The sequence below is a fragment of the Lethenteron reissneri genome, chromosome 22 (genome assembly GCF_015708825.2).
Source record: "Lethenteron reissneri isolate LAM-NWPU_2019-01 chromosome 22, ASM1570882v1, whole genome shotgun sequence".
NCBI lineage: Eukaryota > Metazoa > Chordata > Hyperoartia > Petromyzontiformes > Petromyzontidae > Lethenteron > Lethenteron reissneri.
The window spans coordinates 5,993,624-6,019,604 of record NC_083800.1 but is presented as its reverse complement, the minus strand read 5'-3'; the positions used below and the strand labels follow the sequence as shown (position 1 = coordinate 6,019,604).

The 25,981-nt window shown below is 38.4% G+C and overlaps 2 protein-coding genes across 8 annotated transcripts in view; one reads left to right on the top strand and one right to left on the bottom strand.

Moving 5' to 3' along the window:
* PLA2G4F (phospholipase A2 group IVF) overlaps positions 1 to 1,752 on the top strand; it is a 49,130-nt gene extending 47,378 nt beyond the window's left edge. For all 5 annotated transcript variants that reach the window (XM_061556459.1, XM_061556458.1, XM_061556461.1 and 2 more), the window contains exon 21: positions 416 to 1,752. In XM_061556459.1, coding sequence (XP_061412443.1) covers positions 416 to 645 — 230 coding nt within the window. In that variant the 3' untranslated portion in view covers positions 646 to 1,752. The remainder of the gene's footprint in view (positions 1 to 415) is intronic.
* On the bottom strand, positions 682 to 25,479 carry LOC133345566 (microtubule-associated protein 9-like). 3 transcript variants are annotated; one of them, XM_061556465.1, is made up of 15 exons: positions 25,376 to 25,479; positions 22,720 to 22,818; positions 22,077 to 22,170; positions 19,396 to 19,740; positions 15,551 to 15,707; positions 15,155 to 15,239; positions 11,176 to 11,263; positions 9,971 to 10,122; positions 8,490 to 8,554; positions 7,381 to 7,558; positions 7,058 to 7,144; positions 6,472 to 6,639; positions 6,040 to 6,185; positions 3,504 to 3,636; positions 682 to 3,087 (listed from the first exon to the last, which is right to left on the bottom strand). In XM_061556465.1, exons 2-15 carry the CDS (start codon positions 22,795 to 22,797, stop codon positions 2,971 to 2,973), a joined length of 1,893 nt encoding a protein of 630 aa, XP_061412449.1. In that variant the 5' UTR covers positions 22,798 to 22,818; positions 25,376 to 25,479; the 3' UTR covers positions 682 to 2,970. The 3 variants fall into 3 exon arrangements, with proteins under 3 accessions (XP_061412449.1, XP_061412447.1, XP_061412448.1); XM_061556463.1 differs by having other exon boundaries at positions 9,971 to 10,206; positions 25,376 to 25,472; XM_061556464.1 differs by having other exon boundaries at positions 6,475 to 6,639; positions 9,971 to 10,206; positions 25,376 to 25,472.
* Between the last annotated feature and the right edge of the window lie 502 nt (positions 25,480 to 25,981).

Genomic DNA, 25,981 nt, shown 5'->3' with positions numbered 1-25,981 from the left:
GTAACCGTTTGTCACTCATTTCCCAACGTCTTGTCTCTTCTCACAATTCAAGTTCCTAGAATCAACCCACCCACGCCTGCAACATGGCTTCATCCCAGAGGTCGCAATCAGGTACCCGATACCCGTACCCGGTCGGGTACGGGTAGGGTACGGGTACGGCCGGGTACGGGTACCCGTTTGCGACCCTGGTGCGGCTGGGTACGAAATCAAAACCCGTTTGCGACCTCTGGTGCTCGTGCACTAACCATGACCCCACGCATCACCCTAGAAACACGTAGAGCAGGTCACCACGAGGGACTCCATAGGCCGCAGATTTCACATCGTTGCTATAAAGCAATATAACAGGTGTTGGTAGAAGTTCTCAGCATCTGGTGCCACACGGAAGCACCCGTGACGTGTGCGTTTGTGCGCCCAGGCAATCCACGGGTGACTGAAGAGGAGCGCTCCTTTGGTGATTTCGACGTCTTCATGAGCAACTCACCCTACAGGACCTTCAACTTCACCTACTCGGAGCTAGAGTTCGACAGGCTGATCGCACTCAACCACTACAATGTTGTCAACAATCTGCCAGCAATACGGCAGGCACTGCAAAGTGCCCTTAAGCGCACTAAACGAAGGGTTTTTCCGGCCAATAGCAACATTTGACCAAAATTGATCCCAACAATCCCAGGAAGGCATGGATAATCTTACTGGTTTTATTCAAAGCACAATATTAAATAGTACCTTATCTTTAATATATGTCAAGATGTACGATATTTTATTCGGGTTATTTTATTTGATGTGTGTGTTGCAATTTGGGCTATGGGTTTTTTTTTATTGTGAGAAATGTGCATACAAGATGTATATAAAAATTCTCACTAAAAAGGCAATCTGAAAAAAATGTAAATGGTATGGAAGTCTGAAACACGATTTAAAAGCATCACAAACAATTTATCAGGTAAAATACAATCTTCAATGTGCATGATTGTATTTGTGAGGTTGAACATCCTAACAGCACACTCACCAATAAGCCAGTTTGCAGGCCATTATCAAATAAACAGTTTGTTGCAAAGTGAATATTAAAATACCCTGTAAAATTCCCAATGTAACCCAATGAGTTCAGTAAAAAAACTTGCATGTTTTACATTCTGCAATAAAAAAAATGTATATACACATAGAATGGCCATATATGGTTTACCAGAAAGATACGTCATAGAAAATTGATTTTCATAATAATCTGTCAATTGTGATGCTGTTCATTTATGCTATAAATATGCAGTGTGATCAGCCATGCTCATGAATCATTTTATAATTTTTCCTACCTCCACAACATTCTCAACCAATTATAATTACCCATGTTTTACATGTTCAAAATTGCTTTTTGACTTTTCCACACAAACAATATTCATGACCAAAAGATTGGATACACCAAAAAAGTGATTAAAATAACATAAAATAGCTGTAACCAGGCAGGGCTTCTGCCCAGAATGTCAAAGTAGAATCTAATTTCGTCCTGAGATATAATAAATGTCACTGCAGTTCGTTGAAAACACATGCGTCTGTTTGCCCAGGTTGCTTTACCCAATTCTACTCCTAAGGGTCACGTGGTGCAAAGGTGCTCAGAGCAATATGATCTGCAGGTTTTTGTTGATGAGGTCTGCAGCAGGTAGGTGGTTCTGATCCACCTGCTCAGCTTTGCTCTGAGCTGTAATGTACGATTATTTTTGTATTTTCAATGTTTTTAATAAAACACATTTTGCAATATTGCAAGTACTTTAAGATGCAAAAGTGTGTTTGTTTTGATGGCCGATTCGTTCAGCTTGGATATATTTCCAAGGACAAAACGATTCGAATTTTATCATAGAAAATTATAGATTTGTCACGATTGTAGGTTTATCACTTTTGGGGAAATAGTTTACAATTTTCATCGAGTAAAATGTATTTTCCATATCCATGCGTTTAAAAAAAATAATTAATGGTCATCACCGGTTAGAACACAATGAAGGTTAGAGTGGTCATTTTGAGGCAAACCTCCCCCCCCCCCCCCCCCCATAAATGATTGCATGATCAAGCAAAACAGGTTCATATTCAAATTTCCACTTCATGGAAATTGTTCTATTATAATAATTATCTAGGCGATAGTGATAATTGGAGAATTAAGTCATGGACCCCATCAACTCGATGCTTATCAAGTGCCTGCTGTAGTCAAAATGATGGAGTGAATCATCCCAACCTTCCATTGCCACGAATATATTTCTTTGGGCACGTCATGCTCCATTAGTTTATCCCTGAATGCAGTTGCCCCTGGGGCTCGCGTCACGCCTCCAGTAGGGAGGCTGACAACTGTTGGATTAATGCAGTCTGTGGGTCACTGCATTGGTGGCCACAAAGTGAAGACAGATCTGCATGTAAACTGCACCTGTGCATGCCAGGTTTTGCTGTCTTTTCTTACATTTAGCACTTCGTGTAAAATAATTGTCACGTCAATTATCCCATTAAGATGCTACTTACATTTCTATAGCGTCCGTAAATATCTCTCCCATGTATTATTACTACTAAGTGCAAACATTTTTTTCCCACATTAAGCATACTACGAGGTCCATTTTTGAAGATTTAAAGCCAACAAGTTCTGATTTTGTAGCTTCCAAAAAGTGTCATTGAATCATTGACTTTTGAACACCACAAAATTATGATTTCATTATGCAGTTTTTTTTGGTTTAATTACATTTTAAGATGTGTTTCAACTGCACTGAAATAATAAGTATCAAGTGAAACGCAAAGTGATGGGATAATTTACTCAATTAAAATGTATCGGTAAGCATGAGGCGATCACATTTTGACAACAGCATTGTACAATGGAATTAGAAGTAGTCGATAAGTACTGTGATTACCACATTCCATGTAAATTATATACACAAAAGAAATCTACACACTAGCTACACGGAACTTTAATAGATATTAAGCTTTGTATAGGGTGTAAATATTGAAGCATTATTTTCCATGAGGAACTGTACGGTTAGGTGGACTCCAGGGTGGAACTTCTTCTTGATAAAGAGAACGGCTCTTCCGCAGCCTCCGATCCAGCTTTTGCTGCGACTCTTTTTTGTCCTATAATGGAATGAAACATGATCATGTTTTCATATCAACAAACCACTGTAAAGACACTTCCACAGCCTTAAAAACAAACACGTATTGATTATTGTTGACACTTCTCGTTGGTCTTAATATGTTGGACGCTTCGAGCAGTGGCCATGCAGCGAGTTTCCATTTTCAGTTTCACTCCCCAACTGGACTTTTTTTTATAGCAAGGCTTACACTCTGGGTGTTCTTGGTTTTAATAGGCTTAAGGAACCCCTCCCGTGCATTGCTCTTGAGGTATAAAACCTTTCGCTCCTTTTGAAGTAAAAGAGCACAGTACTGCGTATGCCAAACATATAATCGGGGTGGCTCCCAGGTGTAGAATACTTTCACATATTTTGTATTTACATATTCACAAAAATTGTACATTATACAAGGTTACTCACCATCCAGTGTTCATATTCATCCTGGGCTTGCCTCTCTTTGCATTCTTTAATGGCCCTCTCCTCCGCATCCCTTTTCTTTGCTTGTTTTAACTCTTTTTTCTTATCTTTCAATTCTTTGTCTTTTTGCTTCTTCCTTGAATAGGCAGCATATTAAAACCACTGAGTCTCACAACACACCTAAGTACGTTAATTTGTTATATGTTTAAACAGTTCAACATAAATCAAATTGTCTCATGCATGTAACAAAGGAGAATTATTACGACGGTGATAAAAACGGCACTTAGGATGGTTATGTTTACGTACATTAATTGAGTGTAACTTTTTACATAGCGTTGTGTATTTAAACCATTTGTTAAATATAACAAATAGGTAAAGACATAACTCCACTCAGCTTTCAAATTAATGTATTTCTGGTATTCATGTGGCTGAAAATAAGCAATCTACATGTTAATCAGCTGCAACATGCCAACATTCATATTATGTAAATGTTCAAAGCATGTGGTAAAACAATCATTTCTGGCACTTGTAAGCTGACGGTGATCTGACCAGTGTCTGCAGTGACTGTTCCTTTACATATTACTCAATGCAGAACACACATAAAACGACTCCCACACGGCCACTTTTAAAGCATGTTAAGTTAATATAAAGGCAAGAAATGTAAGATGTGATTGCTATTACATGTGACGTAAATCAAAATTGTATCATGGTGGCACATTACATCTATAACTCAAACTACATTATTACAATACTGGTGTTACCATGTCAATTTACATTTAAATACACCTAGCTCAATGTCATTCATGTCCGAGTCTCTAAGAGCATTTGTGAAGTTTTGTTCTCGTACGGCAACTGTTGCCATGCACCTAAACACTATAGAACACAAGGCATGTCATAAAAAATACTTCTGACTTATTGTACCAACCATATGATATTGGGGTCCCAGTATCACATATGCGCACATAATCCCCTTGCTGGTTGACATTACATTAGATGTCTTGTACCCAATGCCCATCTAACGCAATGCATCAGTAGAGGTCAAAATACTTTATTCATTGCATATCAGTCCTGCGTGCAATCCCGCTAGATTGTTGGGAGTTGGGAGATTCAAGAAAGAGTGGATTCCACTATGTGAGTGGTCACAAAAAGTAACTGAATGGCTTCTCGAGACTTAAAAGATGCATATAGTCATGTCCTGATATGGCAGGAGCACAAGAGGTTCCTAATACAGGTAGTCCCCGAGTTACGATGGTCCGACTTACGATATTTCGATCTTACGATGGTGATACGACAAAATTGCCATCAACAACCTAACATCGTTCAAGTATGCAGACGACGGACAGAATCTTGGTGAGTACAGTACAATATGATACGTTACGATACGTTCAATGCATGTATGATACGTAGCTTTGGCGATTTCATTTTAAGGTTACCACGATACGATACGTTCAATGCATGTTAAACGTTTTTCTAGCAGATAGGATTGTTTCCTGAAAAAAACTTTCTATTAAATTGCAGTTCATATAGGTAGGCTAAGAATTTACATTTTATCGTGCAATACAGTATTGTAATTAATAAATACATACAGTATATAGTTTATACAGTACGGTATTGTAAATTGCTCTGTTTTGCGAAATTATCACCATTCTTTAAGACTCCTGGGTAGGCTAGGCCATCTTCGACTTACGATATTTTCGACTTACGATGGGGTCGTCGTAACGCATCTCCATCGTAAGTAGAGGCCTACCTGTATATGTTGTGGAAGGCTGGTGGCTACAGTGTAGACAGAGCAATGGATACAACACGGGACGTCTACAGTGGTGCTTCTGAGGCAGTGGGACACTACACAGAGCCCCAAGAGATGGTGCAAATATCCAGGAACGTGGGAGATGATCTGACATGATGACCTGAGAGCAACCTAGGTCTTCTGGGTCACTTTAATCCCAAGCACCATGCTGGCTCCAAGTTGGGAGGGATTTTTAACTTGATATGCAAATTCCTTTGTCAATGCGCCCAGCTTATATATATATATATGCTCCAAGCTCGTGTGCTGTTTCATTCATACTCTGTCGCCTCGACGGACCTGGTTTTCACCTGAGGACGGCTGCTTGCGTTGTGGCCGAAACGTCGTGAGAATAATTTTATTATGTTTTATTTTTATTATTTTATTACTTCCCTTCTACGTGGCTTTACCGAAAGAACCAAGAAGATGAATCCCTGCAGTCACGAAAGCTTTAAATCAAAATTTAAGGGATTTTTAAGTTAAAGTTATTGATTGTCCATGCTGAGTTTTACTTAAATTAATTTACTGATGTAGGCCGGCATGTGGGCCATGTTATTCATGTACCTGGGGCCCCAGTGTGATATAGCTGGTAGAATGTGTCATAAGCTTTAGGTTTTTATACTTCTGACGCTTTGCTGGGCACTAAATGGTGCTGAAAAGGTGAAGGGACCTGGCGATGTCTGCCAGGTTGAGGTAAGAACATAGTTTTCATCATATGTAATGTGCACTCATTGCCTACATGTCAGAAGGACTTACCATGTCTCGTATAACTTCTCTGCTTCCTCCTTTTTTTGGTCCATTTTCTCTTTTTCCTTGTGTTGCTTTTCTCGCTCAACTGATTTCTCTTTGAGACATTCTTTCAAAATATGCTTGTCTTTATCTTCTTTCCACCTCTCAAAGGCCTGTGTAGGTCAGTATGTGGAAAAAAGAAAAATTAGCAACACATAAAAAGAGATTTATAACCATGAAACCACTGAAATAGACAACTAACCTTAACATTTTGTCACTTAATTCTTACGGTCAGCTATAATCAACACTTGAAAAGATAATGACAATTAGATTGCAAAAGTTATGATGACAGTTTTCATTACAGGAAGGCAAAATTAACTTTGCACTATAAATTCAATCGGTAATTATGTTGCTGTCTATTTAATAACGTTGACGTGAGTAATCATATTTTGGTCTCACTGCCTTTTTTGCATCTTCGTTGTGTTCTTCCTTTGCTTTATCGGCCTTCTGTTTCTCTCTGTCTTCTTCGATTTTTTTCTTCTGCTGTTCCGCAATGGACTTTTTCTTCTGCTTGCTCCAGGCCTGGAAAGTGCTCTCCACTTCCATCTTCTTGTCTTCCTTTTCTTTCTGTAAAATTAAATTCAGACCCTTTTAAAATGTTGTTTGTTTTGTGTAACCAATGCATATTTGAATGTGTTTTATTCATTTCCCAAGTGACTGTATTCCTTATGTATTATTTGTGTTGGTTGTGACAGAGAATGTTTTGACTGACAGAATGTAAACATAGGCTATGGACTTTTATGTACATGATAGAAGTGACATTTCCCTTTCAAACTATTTGTAATAAGGATGTATGCTTTATGGTATTTTTCACTGCGTAAATATAAAGTCTACAGAAGGGAAGATTGACCTATTTGACATTGTAAAGTGTTAGTTTTTATTTTTGATTAACGTTTAATCAGTGCTATGAGTTTAAGAGCAACCACTAACAATACAAATAATGATTATCAATTCACTTGTTGTTGTGATTAGTGATAAGCCTCACCTGCTCTTTTATCTCTTTTTCCCTTTTTAATCGTTCTTCAATTTCTTTTTGCTCCTTTATTGATGCAGTCTTTCTCTTTAACCACTCCTAATGCAAAAAAAACAAATAGAACATGCTTCCTTAAGTCATGATTGACAATTCAGATATAAATCTATTCTCATGGTCACATTCTTAAAACGATCATAAATCAATGAGATACTCTACACAGTAGATTGAATACACTTTTGCCATTGTTAGAATGGTAAAAAGACATCATATAGAGCTATGATGGCACAACCTAGAAGATCTATATAGGTGTATTTGCATTTTAGCTCAGTACGTACCTGATAGATAGATGCACGGATGGTATCGGGACATTCAGGGCTCAAACTGACATTCAGCTGCGACCTGGAATCAAGCACCTTGAGCGTGCCCAAGTAACGCGACTTTGCAGAGATTGGTCGAGGGCTTCGTCCTCTCTGGGACTTCACGTACGTGCGATTCAGAGAACTTGCCGTTTGGCTGCACACACACGGACATGCGTGCACAAATAAATACTTGCGCATTACACCGTTTAATTCTGCAACAGGAATAACACGTATAGTGCAGGGATGCTGCTGTGGTGTAATGGTTATCAAATCTGGACATGCAATTTAGAGGTCCATACTCTTTGGTTTTTTCGGTAAAGTCACGTAGGTTAAAAGAAAAAATTACAGTAATTTTGCTGTGACGGTTTCACCTGAAGACGGAAGCTTGTGTTGCCTCCGAAACGTCGTGATTTAATTTATTTGTTTTCTTTTAACCTACGTGACTTTACATAAAAAACCAAAGAGTATGGATCCTTGCAGTCACGAAAACTGCAAATCTAGATATTTCGAGGTCGCACATTCGATCTCCTGGAAACAATGAGAAAGTTTTTTTCAAATGCACCCCCTGCTCCCATCTACCCAGCAGTATAGATGGTTACGCTACGGTTAGTTTATCAGCTGGTCGCATATGGTGGGGTGAAGTGTGTGTGTATACCCACCACTTGCAAAACGTCTCGCCAGCGTGGAAGAGGAGACCAGAATACCCCTCGAGATAGGTTACCTCGAGTTCCCTGAGAGGCCCTTCCGCAAGCGGTATGATCAAGTAATTTCAGGGCTGCACCTTTACTTATTTAAACTGCACATTGAGCGATTGCGAATTTATGAAGATTGTTTGCTTCAACAAACATGTTCAGTTATTTTTGTTTTAAGTTTTAATGTTAATGGTGAATATTTTCAGCTTCCTTCTATACCACTGTTGCTGCAGTGTGGATTTATTTTTGAACAACACATTTTCAAACTGTTTTGGAGTCCTATTATAATGTACATATAATTGTACCATATTCTTGTGTTATCTAATTGGACTATGAACATAGATGGGCAGGCCAGGTGAAAATTCTCTTGGAAAGGTGAAGCATATTTTGTACCTTGTATGTGACAAGTTTTCAAACTGGTCATCAATCGTCTCTGAGTGCATTCCACCTCCAGTGCCCTGCAAGAAGACATGAGGGCAGCAAGGTGAATAATTGCGATAGGGTGATGTTCTGATGCTAAGAATGACATAATATAATGGAGGTGATGATTACATAACCCTCAACAGCAATACAAATGTAAATGGTACTCCAACTATACCTTCTTACAATGTATATAGAAGTTGGCGCTTCAATAACTATCAAAAAGTATTTGATTTCCTTCTTATATGAGGTGTGGTGCTCATCTCCAGTTTACAACCCTAATTCGTGAAATTTGCACACCAGTTGGGCTGAGAGATGGCCATGAGACATCAATACATAGCTGGGTTCGTGAACCCAATTGTAAGAAGCTATGTGTACTGTCCCATCATATGCGTGGTGGGTTTTCTACGTGTACTCCAGCCTGCTCTCACATGAAAGCAAAACACGAATACATAAAGGAATTCGCCAGCAATGTGAATGGAGGATCCTCCTGAACAACAATCTGGACTTGGAAGTGCTTTATGGAAATCCCTTTTCAGTTATTAAACAAATTAGCTTAATGTACCTTTTTGTTGTTATCACAGTCTGCAATTATTGCAAAATGTATTCATATGCAATACATTTAAATATGACCACAACTGATTGAGATTGGCTCAAAGGACTTATCCTGAATGGACCTACTGAAATGTGGATTGATTGGAAAAGGTTCAGAATGGGATTATTTATCAAATAAGTAATCATGGCCAATTAGACCAAAACCATGAATCCCGAGTACATGCTATGTCAACATGGCAAGAATTTGGCAATGTGCTTGAATAGGATAAGATAATTTCACTCATTAAAAATGTATTGACAATTATATTTTGCATTAAAACCATTATCCTCCACTCATATAAGTAGTGCGCACGCGCACACGCAAAGCTATTTATGGGCAGCATTATTATCTGTATGATAAAATGTGTGCTCAACAAATCTAACATCTGAAACACAACAATGTTCACAAACTCCAGAATTATTACACATACTGGAGTGAGATGTTCGTTTTTTTCTCTCCACAATTATTCGGAAAAGAAGTGTTAATGCACTTTTCTATATGTAGCTGCCTTTTAGTAAGAACCACGTAAAATAAAAGTGCGTGTGCTTTCAGGACATGTATGGGATATCAATGCCTGTCAGTTAAATGGGCTACATCTGTTGAGTGCTAAGTTTTTGATGCAGTATTTATTATCCAGAAATTTACAAGTAATGTAGTAGCATATACGGGTCATCTAGCAGTAATGGCTTACAATTGGTATAAAATAAAGTTTGCAATGTCGAACACAAATTTGTTCTCAATCCAGCTCAGTCGTTTGAAAAACTACTCCTCCTCACAAAGAGTTGCAATTCCACTTGAAATTATTTTCTACCTAAATGGCAGATGACAGCATGTTCCTCGACGCCTTGTCTGCACGTACCTTTCCGCCACTGTAGTTCTCTTGTGAGATTTCAGCCAGTGTGTTGTCAAAAAGCTGACCTTCTGTTGACTGTGGGTCAATTGTAGAGTTTTTCGCAGTGGACCGGTGTGATTCTGGCTTGTAAGGGGTTTGGACGTATTTCACGGGCTCCTCTGGAATGAATGTGACCAGAGACTCTGATGAGGCTCGTTTGCCCATTGACTGAGGTCCGTCAGTAAGTGTCTTCGAGTCCCTGCCTGACAATCAGAATTTTTTTTCAGCATTTTATCATTCCATTGTTAGATGCAAGCTTCCTCATGCTGTGCTGGTAATGGCATGGGGAGGCCTTCATCCAGCAAAGGACTGACAAAGGGCAATACATTACCATATTTACCAGCACATTAAACTACTTTAAAAGATATAGGAATTTAAGGATTCACCCCCTCCCGGTTTGATTAATTGTCACAGTCTGGGGTCACAATGTGATTCAAATACATTTAATCTTACGACTTTGCATTTAGTGGATGCAAAGGTCACGTGAATCAATAACATATAGCATGTACGAATTGAATGTAATCACACAATTCTCTGCATTGTGAACATAATCAATTTTACTCAATGAATGTATTATTACTGAAATGCTGTATTAAAGTGAAGCACTAATTGCAGCAAATAATTTTTAATAACAGGATGCTACAAGATTTATAATACAATTTTAGTCATACCTTAAAGCCAATGGCAAGAGAAAGAACAAATATGTTGAAACCAAATCATACAAAAATGGTTTGATGTCCTAAAAGTGGTTCTATTTGATTCACATTAATTTTAAGTTAAAAGAAAATCTTGAATCGAAATACATTTACAATGTTTTTTTTTTCAAAGGGACTTTTTATATACTTTAAAATAACAAAAACTTACAAACCAAGTGAACTCTTGTACATGTTATAATGTACTGATTTTAAGTACATTCGAAAATCTTGTGCAATTCAGACAAGACTTATAATGGAGCAAATTTAAATAATTACAAGACTCGCTGATAGGTTACGTCACATTTGAGATACATATTTTATTTCAACCAACTTATTCAAAAATAAATATTAAGGAATAATCAAACCCTTTCAATCGAACATTGACAAGAAAAAGTATAGATACAACGATAACAAAAAATGGACAGAATGAAATTGGTTCTTTGAATGGAATTTTTTTTTTTTCAGAAATTATTGTACCAGATGGTAATGCTCCATTGTCGGTTGGGTTGGGGTCAGGAGAAGGTGGTCGAAGTGAAATATCCCCGGAGATTTCTCGTCGCATTTCCTGCAAGGTAAATACCATCATCAGTTCGCTTTGTCTAAATGTGTGTAGATTGCTACAGCAGATATAATACCAGGCAAAACCAGGCTTTTACACTTTACATATGCAGCAACACCATTCACTCAAATGACAACATCGTATTATATTACAGTCAGATCTCATGAGTAGCAATGTGTGAAACAAATACAAATCCTGGGATCCAAATTTGACATTTAAAATCGAAATACTCACCATACAGATCAATGAAGAAAACAGCTTATTTTGAAAATAAAATTCTCCACAGAAATGCTTTTGAAGATGTCAAGATAATACCAAATTTATGAGTACTTCTATATATATCGTGTTTCATACTATCAAATTATTTTCCTTCAGGCAACAGATATACTTGGCAAAAACAGGAAATAATATATGTAATCGTTGACAGGGAGCACACGGACCTGGCATGTGCGACCGTCTTCTACAATTTTCAACCACCGTTCTGACAGCATGTCATTGTGGCTGATCTAGTGTCTCTGGGAAATGATGAAATTGTGGCCGCTCAGTGCTCATTTTCATACAGTGATGGAATGCTCATGCAAAAATAAGGCTTGGTGCAAATGGTAAAATTATATAAAATGCAAAATATTTGCAAAAAATGTATAATACATGAGATACTACTCATACCACTGTTTACTTCTTTTGAAACAAGAGTAGAGCTAGGATGTATAATAATGAAGATAATTACATATTTCAACATAACTGTTGCCTGTCCCGTCACAAACTAAACTGATGTGATCAGGTGGAAATTTGAGAACACAAGTATAAACAAAAGCTCTAAACATTTTAATATATTAATTTTTAAACGATCCATCTTAAGATTTACCTATATTACTACATCTTCACGGTTGAAATCTCGGTTGAAATTGTCTCTAAGCTGAGCAATCATTGGAAGGATGCTATTAACCAAGCAAAGTCGTAACTTGCTGTGGTGCTTCCATTCTTCCCTGCCGTTTGGCTGTTATCTCCGACTCTCTGAGTTGCATTGCCGTTAGGTGCCTCTGCATGAACGGGCTAGGGTCTCACTAACATGGCCACCTCTGCTCCCTTAGCCTCGATGTATCGATGGTTCTGGCTGTGTGATGGGTTTTGTGTCTCACTGGTGCGACCACCATTGCAGTGATTCTCTTGCGTGGGCGCGTGTGCCTCTCACAGCGCAGTTGCACCGCAGCTCGTCTTATACATAGACATGACATTAACCTGCTTAATCCCCCTAATCTTGTGTTGCGATCGAAACGTCGTGATATTTGTATTTTATTTTATTGAAAAAGTTAAACAAATAAATAGTTAGACGCAGCAACAAAGGGTTTTTGGTGTCTTTTCAGCACTTGAAACAAAAGGTAAGTCAAATTCTAGATTTGAAGCTTTCGTGACTGCAAGGATTCATACTCTTAGGTTTTTTCGGTGAAGTCACGTAGGTAAAAAATAAAAATAATAATAGAAATAAAATAATAATAAATGAAAATAAATCAATTAAATCACGACGTTTCGGAGGCAACACAAGTCTCCGTCTTCAGGTGGGACCGTCACAGCTAAATTTACTGTATCAAGTGTGTAGAATTAGTTCATTTTTGTCCATGTGCCCAGAAAATTCGACTTCAAACTGGGACTTGAAATCCACCATAGACCCAATGGGGAAAATAGATTAATAAAAGCAATGTATATATTTTGTGAAGTTAATTAACTTTATTAAGATTATTAACAATGTAAGTTCATGTAAATGAAAGGATCATAGAAAAAATACTGGGGAAGCTGGTGGATATTGGCGAGTCTGTTTGTATTCAGACGGGGAAAGTCAACAATGGATGCAATCTTTGTGTAGTGGCATAGCGGTGGCTGCTGGCAGAAAAGGGCGTACGGCAGTCCTCACGTCAGCAGGCCAGGATATACACGAGAGGCTGATCTAGGGGAGAGTTCACAGAAGGGGCCCTCCAGGAACCCGCTAGTAGATTCCGGAAAGGGGGCGTGGCCGGGGCGGAGCGAGGCCACGCTGACAGTATAAGAGGGGCCCCTGTGGGGGACCTCGAGGCTGTTGTTGGAGTGGGATTCCTGTCGTGCTATTGAAGTCCATCGTCGCCATTCTTCTCGTCGTCTTCACCATTCTTCTCGTCGTCGTCTCCGTCTCTACCATCTCGGTGCGCCGCTAGTCAGACAGCCTACCAACTCTCCTGGCCGAGTAGAGTCGCCGACAAATATACGGACTAAAATATTAAGTGTGTTAATCCCGATGGTACTCGTTAATAAAGACGTGCCTCCAAGTCTTAGTCTCCGAGTTAGTCACTGCATTTGCACTGAGAGTATTGATGGAGAAGTTCAGAGAGAGGAAACGGGACCTGCATGTGGTGTTTATTGATCTAGAGAAAGCGTACGATAGAGTGCCGAGAGAGCTCATCTGGTGTTGTATGAGAATAGGTAATCCTGAGGTATATGTCCAGCTGATTCAGCATATGTATGAAGGAGGGAAAATGCATGTGCAAAGCAGCTGTGGGGTGTTGGAGAGCTTTCAAGTCAAAGTGGGAGTGAGGCAAGGCTCCACCCTGAGTCCCTTCCTGTTCATCCTGGTGCTGGACACACTAACAAGAGATATTCAGAGGGAGCCCCCCTGGTGTATGCTGTTTGCAGATGACATTGTACAATGTGGTGAAAACAGAGGGGTAGTGGAAGATGATTTGAAGATATGGGTGCAAAGATTGAAGGGAATGGGTTGAGAATGAGTCGGACAAAGATGGAGTACATGTTGGCAAATTTCAGTGGAAAAAATGCAGGATTGCAAATTGGAAGTGTCCAGTTAATGAAGACAAACGAGCATAAGTTCCTCGGTGTAACGATGTGTGCTCATGGATCACTCGAAGGAGAGATGAAAACAAGGGCTGCATGGCTGAAATGGCGATAGATGACTAGTGTGGTGTGCGATAAGAGGGTCCCAGTTTGGTTGAAGGGAAAATTGCATAGGACAGTGGTGAGGCCGGTGCTGTTGTATGAGGCCGAGTGCTGGGGCACAAGAAAGAGGGAGGACCAAGCTATGGCAGTTACAGAGGTGAGGATGTTGCGGTGGATGTTTGGGGTTTAACAAGGAAGGACAAGGGATGAGAAATGAAGAAGTGAGAAATGAAGAAGTGAGAGGAAAACTTAAGGTGGTGGAATTCACAGAGAAGATGAGAAAGAAAAGGCTGCAGGTGTGGTTCGGTCATGTTCAGAGACAAACAGGAAAATTACGTGGGTCAGAAGGTGCAAGTGATGCAAGTGGAAGGAAAGAGATCAAGAGGAAGGCAGAAGAAGAGGTGGGGTGCAGGACAGGGCAGCATGGAGAAGGTTGGCAAGGACAGCGGACCCCCACGTGAGTTGGACAAACGCGTGGAAGAAGTTTATATAAATGAAGTAAATATTTCCAAAATGAAAATACATATAATAGCATGGGTATTATATTACAAACAGGTATAATGGTACTTTATAAGTGCGTTATTTGCATATTCTTACTTTATTAGGAATATATTTCATAATTACTGCTCTAATATACATAATAGTATGTAATGGAGTGTGTAAGTGGTTGACTTATCACTTGATAGGAGTGTTTATTACAAACGTTACAAGGTATGAACTTCACAAATATATGGGCACATTCTACATTTCAAGGGTAGCAAGTCCGACCTTTGTTACGTCAAATTTCGTTATTTTTTACGTGAACATCAGATTTTGTAGCTAGATTCATTCAATGTTAACCTAGATTTATGACCCATGTTACAAACACATGGACAGATAGATGGACAGAGGAAATCTATTAATGCTTTTAGCCTTAGCCAGAAAGCTTAAACAAATGTTTGGTGAATAAACTACAGGAACTTCTGCTTAAGGGCTTACCTGCCGAGCAGAATGGCGCAATGCTGGAGTCGGTGCAGGTGTTTCTGATGGAGACAATGATCGGCGTTGTGTCGAGGCAGACACCCTACACTCGTAAAGAAAAATAAATATTTTCCTACTCCTTGTGTTTGATAACTGTAATTACGTGAAATAATTTCATCTTAAACAATTCGGGTAATATAAAAATTTCCATCAAATAACAAGCATGTATGTTTCAAATATATAGAGTCTTTAACGCAGGGTTTGCATTGGATTTTGCTCAAAGGAGGTGAATATACACATGCGAATCATGGGAAAAGGTTTGACACTTGAAGTAAACAAGATCCTTTAAGGTACATATCTTACAGACTATGATTTCTTAATTAAAGGACACTACATGTGCAATGCAATTATGACCTTGAGGTTGATGACAGAGTCCGAGCTGGCGAAGGAGAACGGCTACTTTTGGTCATTTCTGAAGAGAAGTCATCCGAATACCCTTCCGCTGAGCTCCGACCTGTGGCTGCCCTGTTACGTGGCATAGGTACTGGCGTTGATCTGCCTTCCTCATTGCCTGTAGTATAAATACACAAGCGTGGAAATAAATTAGTCACATCCAGTCGAACATGATCACGTGCTGTAGAGGTAAGAGTGTGGATGCTCCCACCTCTTTTGAGATGTCTGGCAAGTGTGGAAGAGGACTGTCGTTCAAAATAGAGTGGCGCTCTCGTGCTCCATCTTATGGAGGCCCTTTCCCCAGCTGTGGCGTGAGCAAGTATTTGCAGGGCTGCACCTTTACCATCTTTACCAAGATTAATATATTTAATTACTCTTTACATTTTTTGTACATTGCAGCAATTCCCACATGAAGGTTATGTTTTAAAAATGTAATTTTGTGATGTTTATGTCATCATCTTATAAACACATTGATTTCTACTGTTCGTAGTGGTTACCCATTGTTAACAAAAGTGTGTTTATTTCTTTTCTGCCTTTTAAAACTATAGGGCTCCAAGCCTATGCTTCTGTTTTATCAACAAATTGTATTCACCATCATGTACTCTAAATGATGCTTTATAAAATATGCAAGTTAAAAGCCAATGTCTGCCTGTGCAGCAATATGGTAGCACTCATCTCTTTTGGCACCACTTAGCCAGTGGTGTAAATTCCAGGGTTGGGATCCAGTTTCTCTATATGACGATGTGCATAAATATGACAAATATTTTTAATATGCACCAGTTTAAGCAACAATTCAGAGAAAATATAAAGTGTAATTAAAATGTTTCACATTGGAATACTTATTTACAACAATAAAGTGTTGAAATTGGACTACGATTGAGCAGCAGCGTCTAATACAATTTATTTTCTTCATTTTCACCATCCTCTTCCCAACTCCCTACCCATTCATCATACTCACTCATCGTTAACCACTCATTTTCACTTTCATCATCGTTTATTTCGCGCATTATCATATTCATGTACTCCCATCCTCATCAACTCATCTCATCACACTGTTTTGCTGTACCATTGCTGATTCTCTGTTCAGTGTCTTGGTTAAGGCGCTATATAAATTAAATTAAGACAAGGTGGCCCGTTACTATAAAGCAATCATCTAGTTTGCAAATGAATGTCGGAAACTCAATCTAAGCTCAGCTGTATGCATGTTAATTTACCCTGGCCAAGATGTGGTTAAGAATGTACAATTCCACATCTATAACACTATTCTATCAATGAAACACTTACATTTATGAAGATCACATACATGTTTGAATGAATTAATTTAAGTATGCCTATTTTGTATGTACATTGCATTGTGCTATGAATCTTGACAGCCTTGAGTTTGATTTCTGACTATGGCTAACACCAATGGTGAGTGCTGATCCCCTCCCCAGTATGCCCTTCACCAACCCACACTGACCAGCTATATGGATGCATTTTAGAAGTGAAACACAACATTATTTTCAAAATAGTGGTGTGTGGCAGCATCACATTATTTTAATGTCGCAGATATGTTCCTTCAGGGACCAGTTGCCTCAAAACACAAATTAATGTTTGGTATCTGCTGTAAATGCCGAACCTTATCGTCTATATTTCGAGGGCCAAATGCACCTCTGATTATTACGGTTGTCTATGTACGGTGTGACAGAACATCAAACGACATGCAATTGCAGAAATAATGATGAGCACATTTTATGGACTTGCAGCACTTTTTCAACAATCATGTAAACTCCATTGGATGGATAGAACCTCAAGCCCCCATCCCCCACTTCTGCCCTTCCCTCTCCATTGGTCGTTCATGTGTGGTACGGTGGACAGCCGTCAGCCCCCACCTCCAGCCCTCTCAACTGCCCCGGTCACACATGCTGAGTTGGGTGAACAGGCACACAAACATGGAGATACAGAGAGATACAGAGAGTCACATAGACAGACACGTACAGAGATATGGAGACACATGCAGCGACACACAAACACACGCAGACACAAATACACTCAGACAAGACAAACGAAGACACACAGAAATGGCAATACACAGAGACATGAAGACACACACTGACAAGGATACATTTACACAAACATGCAGTTGGGCGAATTCCTGTCAAAGATTTTGGCAGTGCCACTTAATTTGATTGTTCTTGATAATATAAGGGGTTGTGAATGCTAAACTACAATGCATTCCCACCCACCCACCTGGGCTTACAGTGTTTTTGGGGGTCCTAGTAATTACAGAAAAGAACCACAAATTTATCACAAAGTACCACAAACTCCCACAAATATATTCCAAAGTAACACACAAGCCTCCCCCCAATCCACAGCCCCTTCCCAGCCATCCTTCCTCCTTCGCACAACCTTCTCGAGCCCCGGCCTGTGGATTAGGACGAGCAGGGATGAGGGGTCTTTGTGGTACTTTGCAGCAAATCTGTGATCGCCTGTAGTACGATGTGGGAATTAGTAGGACCGATTTCTTGATTTGGTGTACCACAAAGTTCAAGCAATCTTGAACATGTGCCGTAGAATTAAAACGATTGAAGAGCACTGCCTTAAAGCACCATCTCTAGGTGCTGAAATGCAATCCACTAAACGTAAGCTTCCAACAAAAACTGCAATCGCCTGAGGTTTTACATGTGACAAATTGATTTCCTGTGTTCACAAATAAATCTTGCTTTCCTTGGCAGGTTCTAATAGATTCAGCTTTAATCTCTTTAAAAGCCCAACATATAGCCTGGGCAGTACACATGCTGTTAGTTCCCTTATTCACAAAATTGTCAACCATACCTTTCATATACAGCCCCAAGTATACTTTTAGGGCAACGTTTCATCTTGGGGATTTTTGTTGCATGCAGATAAAATAACTTTAATAAAAACAAAAAAAAGCCAGTAAACAATCCAAAGACTAATGAATGGTATGCACAAAACACATTGTCTAAACAACCTTTGTTATGCCAAAAGGCAACAAAGCTTAATTACTGAAATACCAGTGACAACTGTCTGCCTATATTGATTGTAGAGGAGGGATTGGTCATTGTAGACAATCAATCCTTATAACTCATGTCTGATGGAATCATGCTTCGTTGTGACTCTTATTCCTCTCTAAACAAAACGCATGTTTAGAAAAAAAAGTTTTGAAATGTCACATGAGAGATAAAATGCTGTTTAAAGGTGTCTGCATGAGCTTGCTTTTTTAAAATGTAAATCAATATAATGAAATCTTGACTTAAACCTTTCGTGACTGCAGGAATTAATATTCTTTGGATCTTTCGGGAAAGTCACGTAGACCGCTTGTGTTGCGATCGAAACGTCATAGTTTCTGTTTTTTTGTAATTTTCTTTGAACCTATCTACATGACTTTACCGAAAGATCCAAAGAATATAATATAATGAAAGTTTAAGTTTTCTGAATCAGCAAGAATCAGTCTTAAATCTTAAGCTGAAGAACAGTTCCAAAGGGGATGTTTGGAAAATGAATATTTTGAATAGCCAATGGACAGACTTTCTACAAATATGTCTGCAGTGTACATTCGGCCAGATTGATACTTTGACAAAATGGTTGGACAAAATGTGTTGTCGATTTGCCAAATGTTAGCATGACAGTCACAAACCATGCAAATTATCGTCTAACAAACTGCCCACGTGTACTGGTCTAAATTAAAATATGAAGATGACCAAATAATTCGTAAAACAAAATTGTTATACAAAAATACAACCACAAAGGTAATTTAACATTCGAGTATTTCAGTCACAGCACAGGCATTTGAAAACAGCTCTCACCTGTTAAAGAAGGAGAGGTTGCAAATGAGACTTGTCTGTCATGTGACCTGGGTCTGCGATGGCCCTCCCTGTTCGTTAACTTGCTGTCTTCAACATGCCCTTGGGAAGTGACATGTGGTTCCATCACGGAGTCAACTTGATCATCCACATGCTCCTCGACCTTTCGATCCCGTTTCAGGAAAGATGATCGTTTTCCTTCCGCAACTTTTTTTTCCTTTTCTTTGTCCTCTTCGTCATCCGACAGCTCAAAGTTAAATGCAAAACTCGAAAGCTTGTCACGTTTGTTAATCCTTCTGGATGCACGTCCTTTCCTTTTTATCGTTTTGTCAAACATCGCCAGCAATTCTAAAAAAAAACATGCTTTATGATATACATGTTCAGGCATACACAGAAAACTTTGATACACGTACCACTACGTAAGAGTGGTAGCAATTTATCCGAGGAACATTTTATATTCGCATTTTTTTATTGCTAAAAAGGCATCATCAAAAAGTTGTAAATAAAAGGACAAATAGTCCATTATGTATGTAGTAATATATGGAAGCAAAAGTAATCAATCCAATTTTCATTTCGCTTACTGACAAAAAATGGTTCTACTATTTTCTAATTTAATTTGGTTCTGCATCCATCAACAGCTAAATAAATTTCAAATTTTGTGCATTAGCTACATTATGCTTGCAGTACACATGCAACAAATTTTATTTACAGAATTTTAAGATAACTGCATACATTATTCGCATAAAATGGTATACTTATATTTACGAACGAAATTATGTTTCAAAACAGAATAGTACGCCTAATCGAAAACAATACATAATGTTTAGTTTATGTGGCACGTTCATATGCCACTAGTTTGTAAGACAAATAAGAAAATGTTAGTTTTGTATGAATGGTGGTGAATGATTGGAGATTATACCAAAAGGAAACATTAGCAGCCATGATCTATCCACTATTGGATGAAGGCCTCCTCCAAGCAGTCTTGAGATGCAACAATCCATCTAGCTTCTTCACACAAACTGTGGCGAAAATCCTCTCAGGCACGGTCCATCCTTTGGCTGCATTTCCATAATTATTCTAGACCATTTTCAATCATTAAACACTTCAAAATAGTATACTACATATAGAAAAGTTCTCATGAATACCTATGATGGCCATTATTCTAATTTTCTTGATGAGATTTTGTAAAAAGAATAGGTGCAATAATGAAGACAATTGATATGCGATAAACTTACAGGGTTCACAATATCACGTTTAGACTTTTTTTCTTATTACTCCTTATACCTTGTTATATATCTAACATTGGCTCTCATTTTAGAGATAATGACACAGGACGTGTGCTGTGCTGTGTTAGGAAGTAAAACACTGCAGACGTGGGGGCATGCTCAGACAAGTTCAGTCTCTTACAATCACCACATCCACCATTACGGCATGCGATAACTGTGGCAAACATACTATATTAGACACTATATGTGCTATTTAGAGAGAAAAAAAGCAGATAACACAACTATTTCCATTACTGGAAGGAGTCTACATAAAATATAACACGAAAAAACCATTTAAATGAATTAAGGGGCCATCCATAAATGACGTCACGCAATTTTGGCCGATTTTTGACTCCCCCTCACCTCCCTCGTCACACAGCGTCACGAAGTCAGACCCCCCTCAAATATGACGTCACAAAGCTCTGCCCCCCCCCCCAAACCATATTTCCATTTTGAAAATAAAACATGCTTCAATTCACTTTAAACTTTTGTCATTGTAGTGCGCATTTAATTTGGCGTTGCACTCTGATTTTGTAGGAGAAAATATGTATTAAAAATGAGGCGTTGGAAAGCTGAAATTTAACATAAAATTAACTTGAAAATATTCAACGTCTAACTAAAACTGCAGATGTTCAGAATATTATATTGAAATTCTCTTATAATTATAAAATATTAAAAGTAATTATAACTATCAAAAAAATACTTAAAACTGTGCAGTAGAACGAAGCAAAATGGAGAGTACAATTATAACAATCACATATTCATTTCACAGAATGAAAAGCCCTGGTAGAATCATTAGAATCAAAATGTTTAATAACAATCATTCAAAAAAATTACTAAATGTATGCTTCTCCATTCTTTAATGGAGAAGCAAAATGCTCCTTCATGGAATAAATAAAAGGTGACCTTAGTAAATTTAAATAATCAAATAGTTAATAATGAAAATTAATCGAAATTAGTGTTGTTATAACAATTATATTTAATTAATATTTATTTAAAGTTGCGCATCTTGATGTGACGTCACATTTCTCAACCCCCCCCCCACCTCTCCCCCTCGTCACACATCGTCACTCTGACCCCTTCCCCCCCTAGGTGCGTGACGTCATTTATGGACGGCCCCTAAGAGAAAATAAAAGGTGATGAATAAAATGTCAAAGTTATGACTAAAAAATATTCTTGTACTTTTACAATTAATATATGGGATGGAAAATAAGTCTTCACATTTTATCAATCAAAGAGAAAATAAATTACTAAAAGACAGGGATTAAGGACTGAAGTGACCTAAACATAAAAATAAAAAAATGCTAGGTTTTCATGATGGACAAATAATACTTGTAACTCTGCTTATGAAATGATTCATTGTTTGTTAAAATTAATACTCTTACACAATCTAGTTCAACTGCACCATTCACAACTGACCTTCATCATCTTCATCAATTGCGTGCTCTTTTTCTCCTTCATCTGTTAACAACCCTCTGCCTTTCCAGCCAGCAATGGTCTGTTCTAGTTCATCCTGCAGGCAAAGTGTGAACGTGTGATTGATCTAACATAAGAATTGTTCGCTCCGTGAATTCCTGTAATTGGAAGCTTATTATCACTGATAATACTCTCACACATTATTTATGAGCTCCCACTTGTTAGTTTTATGTAATTTATAAAAGTGCGGTGTAGTGTGGGAATTTGTATTTAAAATTATCACATTTGGGACAAATTACTGTCACAAAGCATATAAGACGCACATGTCAAAATCAGTATAATAAATTAGTTGGTGTAATCTCTCCACACCAGTCAAATTTATGAAGGCAATACTGACATGTTATATATCTGACATGCCATATCAAATTTCAATCAAATAAAATCCCTTCAGAATGAAGAAATGAACACATCCTTTCTACTAAAAATATCCCATAACAGAAATAAAATAAACCGGAGCACATTTATCCTACTGATTATGCATACAAAGCTACATTTCTTTATAAAATATGTTCAATACTTTCTGGGGTGGCAATAGAAAAAAAGAAAGCATTTTCAAAAGACTAAAATGTTTTGATGACGTTCGTACCTGGAATGATGTCCGCTTTGACTGTTTGGGGCTCTTAGTATGGGCCAGCTTTGTGCTGGAAATTTCATTTTCAGGCATTCTTCACCGCAAACCAGGTAGCTTCAAAAGGGATTTCAAAAGGGCATTATGTCACTCTTCTTAAGAGGTATTGCTTGGCCAACCATATTTTATGGTTGATAACATCAATGCAATTTTATCAGCATACAATGTTTACATATAATCATACAGTTCTTGAACATATATAGTAATTTCAATAGATACATGGGATTACAACTATCAAAATAATATGAAATGTTAAGGACCTGTGTTGATAGTGGTGCACAAGACATATTTAATGGAGAATTTAATAGCAAATGCTGGCATATTACATTTTCTGAACCAAAATGCGCACTGTAAGTCAAGAAAAGCAAAGCCATTCCATGAAGTTGAAGTATGAGCATTATAAGATTACATTATTGGTTATTCTTGAAAGACCTATGCAAATATATTACTCCTAACAATATTTTGTTCCATTCAGAAGAGACTGCAGTGCCTTTCAGCACACCTTATGAATATTACATATGCATGGGAAGTCACACATTCAGTTATCATGAACATTTCACGCGGGAAAATATCTGTTCAAAAAGTATTATTCTTTCGAAATGATCACCTTGATCCATTAAATTGCTTTTAGGATTGACAATCTTAAATATAATTCGGATCACGGGTCAACCTTGATCTTTTCTACTTCTTAAATTTGCTGAACTATTACGCCACCATGAGGTAGCAAAGTGTTCCTGCTGCACAGTCACTGCTTGTGTATGACTACCATAGTGTGCAGTTGCTTCTGAAAAAATGGCATATAGAAAGTAAATGTTCCTAATGTATTCTTTAACTTTCAGACAATAACGACGTCGAATGGGAAACGAGAACATTGACAACCCTCCTCTTTATGCCCTGACTTTGTTCAACTTGTTAAAGGCCATATAAAGTTTAACCACTGTCCCCATGATTCCTTCGCTATGATTAAGCCACCATTCCATTCATTGTTGTACTCCTTTGTATGATCTCGTCCAGTCTTCCGTCTTGTTTGCAATGTTCTTCTGTCTCATTTTTATTGTCCGTACTGTCTCTCCTCTGTAATGTATTGTTCTTTCTTGTGTGGAAACTCAGCGACCCGGGCACGGCAATGGACCCGTTCAGGTTCAGCGCACTACACTGTGAGCCGCGCAGCTCCTTAGACTCGGTTCCCCAACTTTATCTTCATCATTCAACCCGTCGGGAAGTAATCTTAAATAAACGTGCACTTGAATGGTATTTCATACGGGATTAGGTTATGTTAGAATTTCTCTGTCAATAATATATTTTTTGTAAACTTGCATTTGTATTTTCGGTCGAACAAAAATCATTCCCTGATACTGAACTTAGCGAGGGGTCGCTATTTATGTGCAACTTATCTCTCTCTTCTTCTTGGTTCTTTCGGTAAAGTCACATAGAAGGGAAATAATAAAATATTATTATAAAATATTATTTCCCTTCTACGTGACTTTACCGAAAGAATCAAGAAGATGAATCCCTGCAGTCACAAAAGCTTTAAATCGAAATTTATCTCTCTCTCTCTTTCGTTGTTTATCGTCACGACTGGCTGCGAGGGCCACGCGGGTGAGAGTGTGTTTACTAAACGGTATCTTAACGATCCTCTTGGTGCAGGGTTGACCATGTAAATGTTGCAGGGACTGAGGGTTCACCTAGCAGTTCTGTAAACTTCCCACTTGTTGCGATGGAAACGCGGCTTAGCCGACCGTGAGGATTCGTAAGCTTTCAGGATATTTTCCGAGGCTCATAAATTCAGAAAAGGGCAACATTGGGATGTTTTTATTGTAAGACGTGAATAGGTAATCTCGGAAATCCAATACCAGCGGCATGACCACGAGAAACCACAGACTGAGTTTTCAGTTCAGCTCGCAAATGTTCACGGCATGGGCCCTCTGCTGTTGCAATGGCGCTACCTTGCGGATGATTAAATGTTTTGTTTAAAACGACACGCAAATGACCTACAAGTATTTCTACAAACTTAACAAATTCGTCAATAATACCGCCTTAAAATAAAAAAAAGATATAATAGACGATATTTTGTCTATTAGTCCTTCACAATCATCCAGATGCAAGCGAGCATAGCATAAGCGATGCAGTACGAAAAGCAGGGCATTAATATTAATCTGTAATTATTACTTGCCTGAAATAAATATCTAATTTGCTTATTAAATATTAATCTCAAGTCTCTTAGTGGAAGTGACGAGGGTTGATAACGCATGCATTTACGTAGGCGCTCAACCGAGGTGCAGTACTTGACTGTGTATAAGCGCACACATATACAGTACAATATAAACGCGAGGCCCACTTATTAAAAGCATTGAGCAATAACGAACTAACGTAAACAATGCGCGTAAAAGAATTTAAACGTAAACAAAACGTAAATGCCCATCGTTCGTCAGAGGCCTTGTTTCAGTTAACCCATCGGCACTCGGCGAGACACAGACATCGACTCCGCAATACACAACAGGCTTCGCGTAGAGTTTAAAAGCACGTCCCGTTTTTGTTTGTTTGTTTAATAAAGCGATATAAACAGCATGCAAGAAAAAACAATCTATAGTTGAAACGAAGAGGTGCGGCCTACCTCCACGCCGCCTCAACGCCGTCAACCCCAATGGCGTCCCCCATGCAGGCCCGCGGTTGCTAGGCAACCACCACTCCCCACGTCGTCAATGGCGACCGATATTCTAAATCTTCTAAATCTATACTCTTAGGTTATTTAGGTAAAGTCACGTAGGTAAAAAAAAATATATAAAAATAATAATAAAGTAAAATAATATTAAATGATATGAACGCGAAACGTCGGGATTTAATTTAGTTATTTTCATTTATTTTAATTTTATTAGTATGAATCCTTGCAGTCACGAAAGCTTCAAATCTAGAATCTTCTAAATCTCTTCTAAATCTATCCGCCGCTGGATGAAGCGTTAAGTATTTGACTATTCATAATATGGGTGTGGGGGATTTTTTTCTTGGGGGGGGATCGTGTAAAAATAAATGTGTCGTTAAACCCGCCACCACCCGACACAGCCAATTTAGTGAGGTTTTGCCACCTAAACAGAACGTGGCCAATTCGTTAATCGGAGAGCAAATCCACAACATTTACAATCTGAGTACGACGTTTCGCCAGTGGTCCCATGGTAGAGGAGTCCGCGGTGTTCGTAACACAAGGGAAACTTTGGTTTAACAC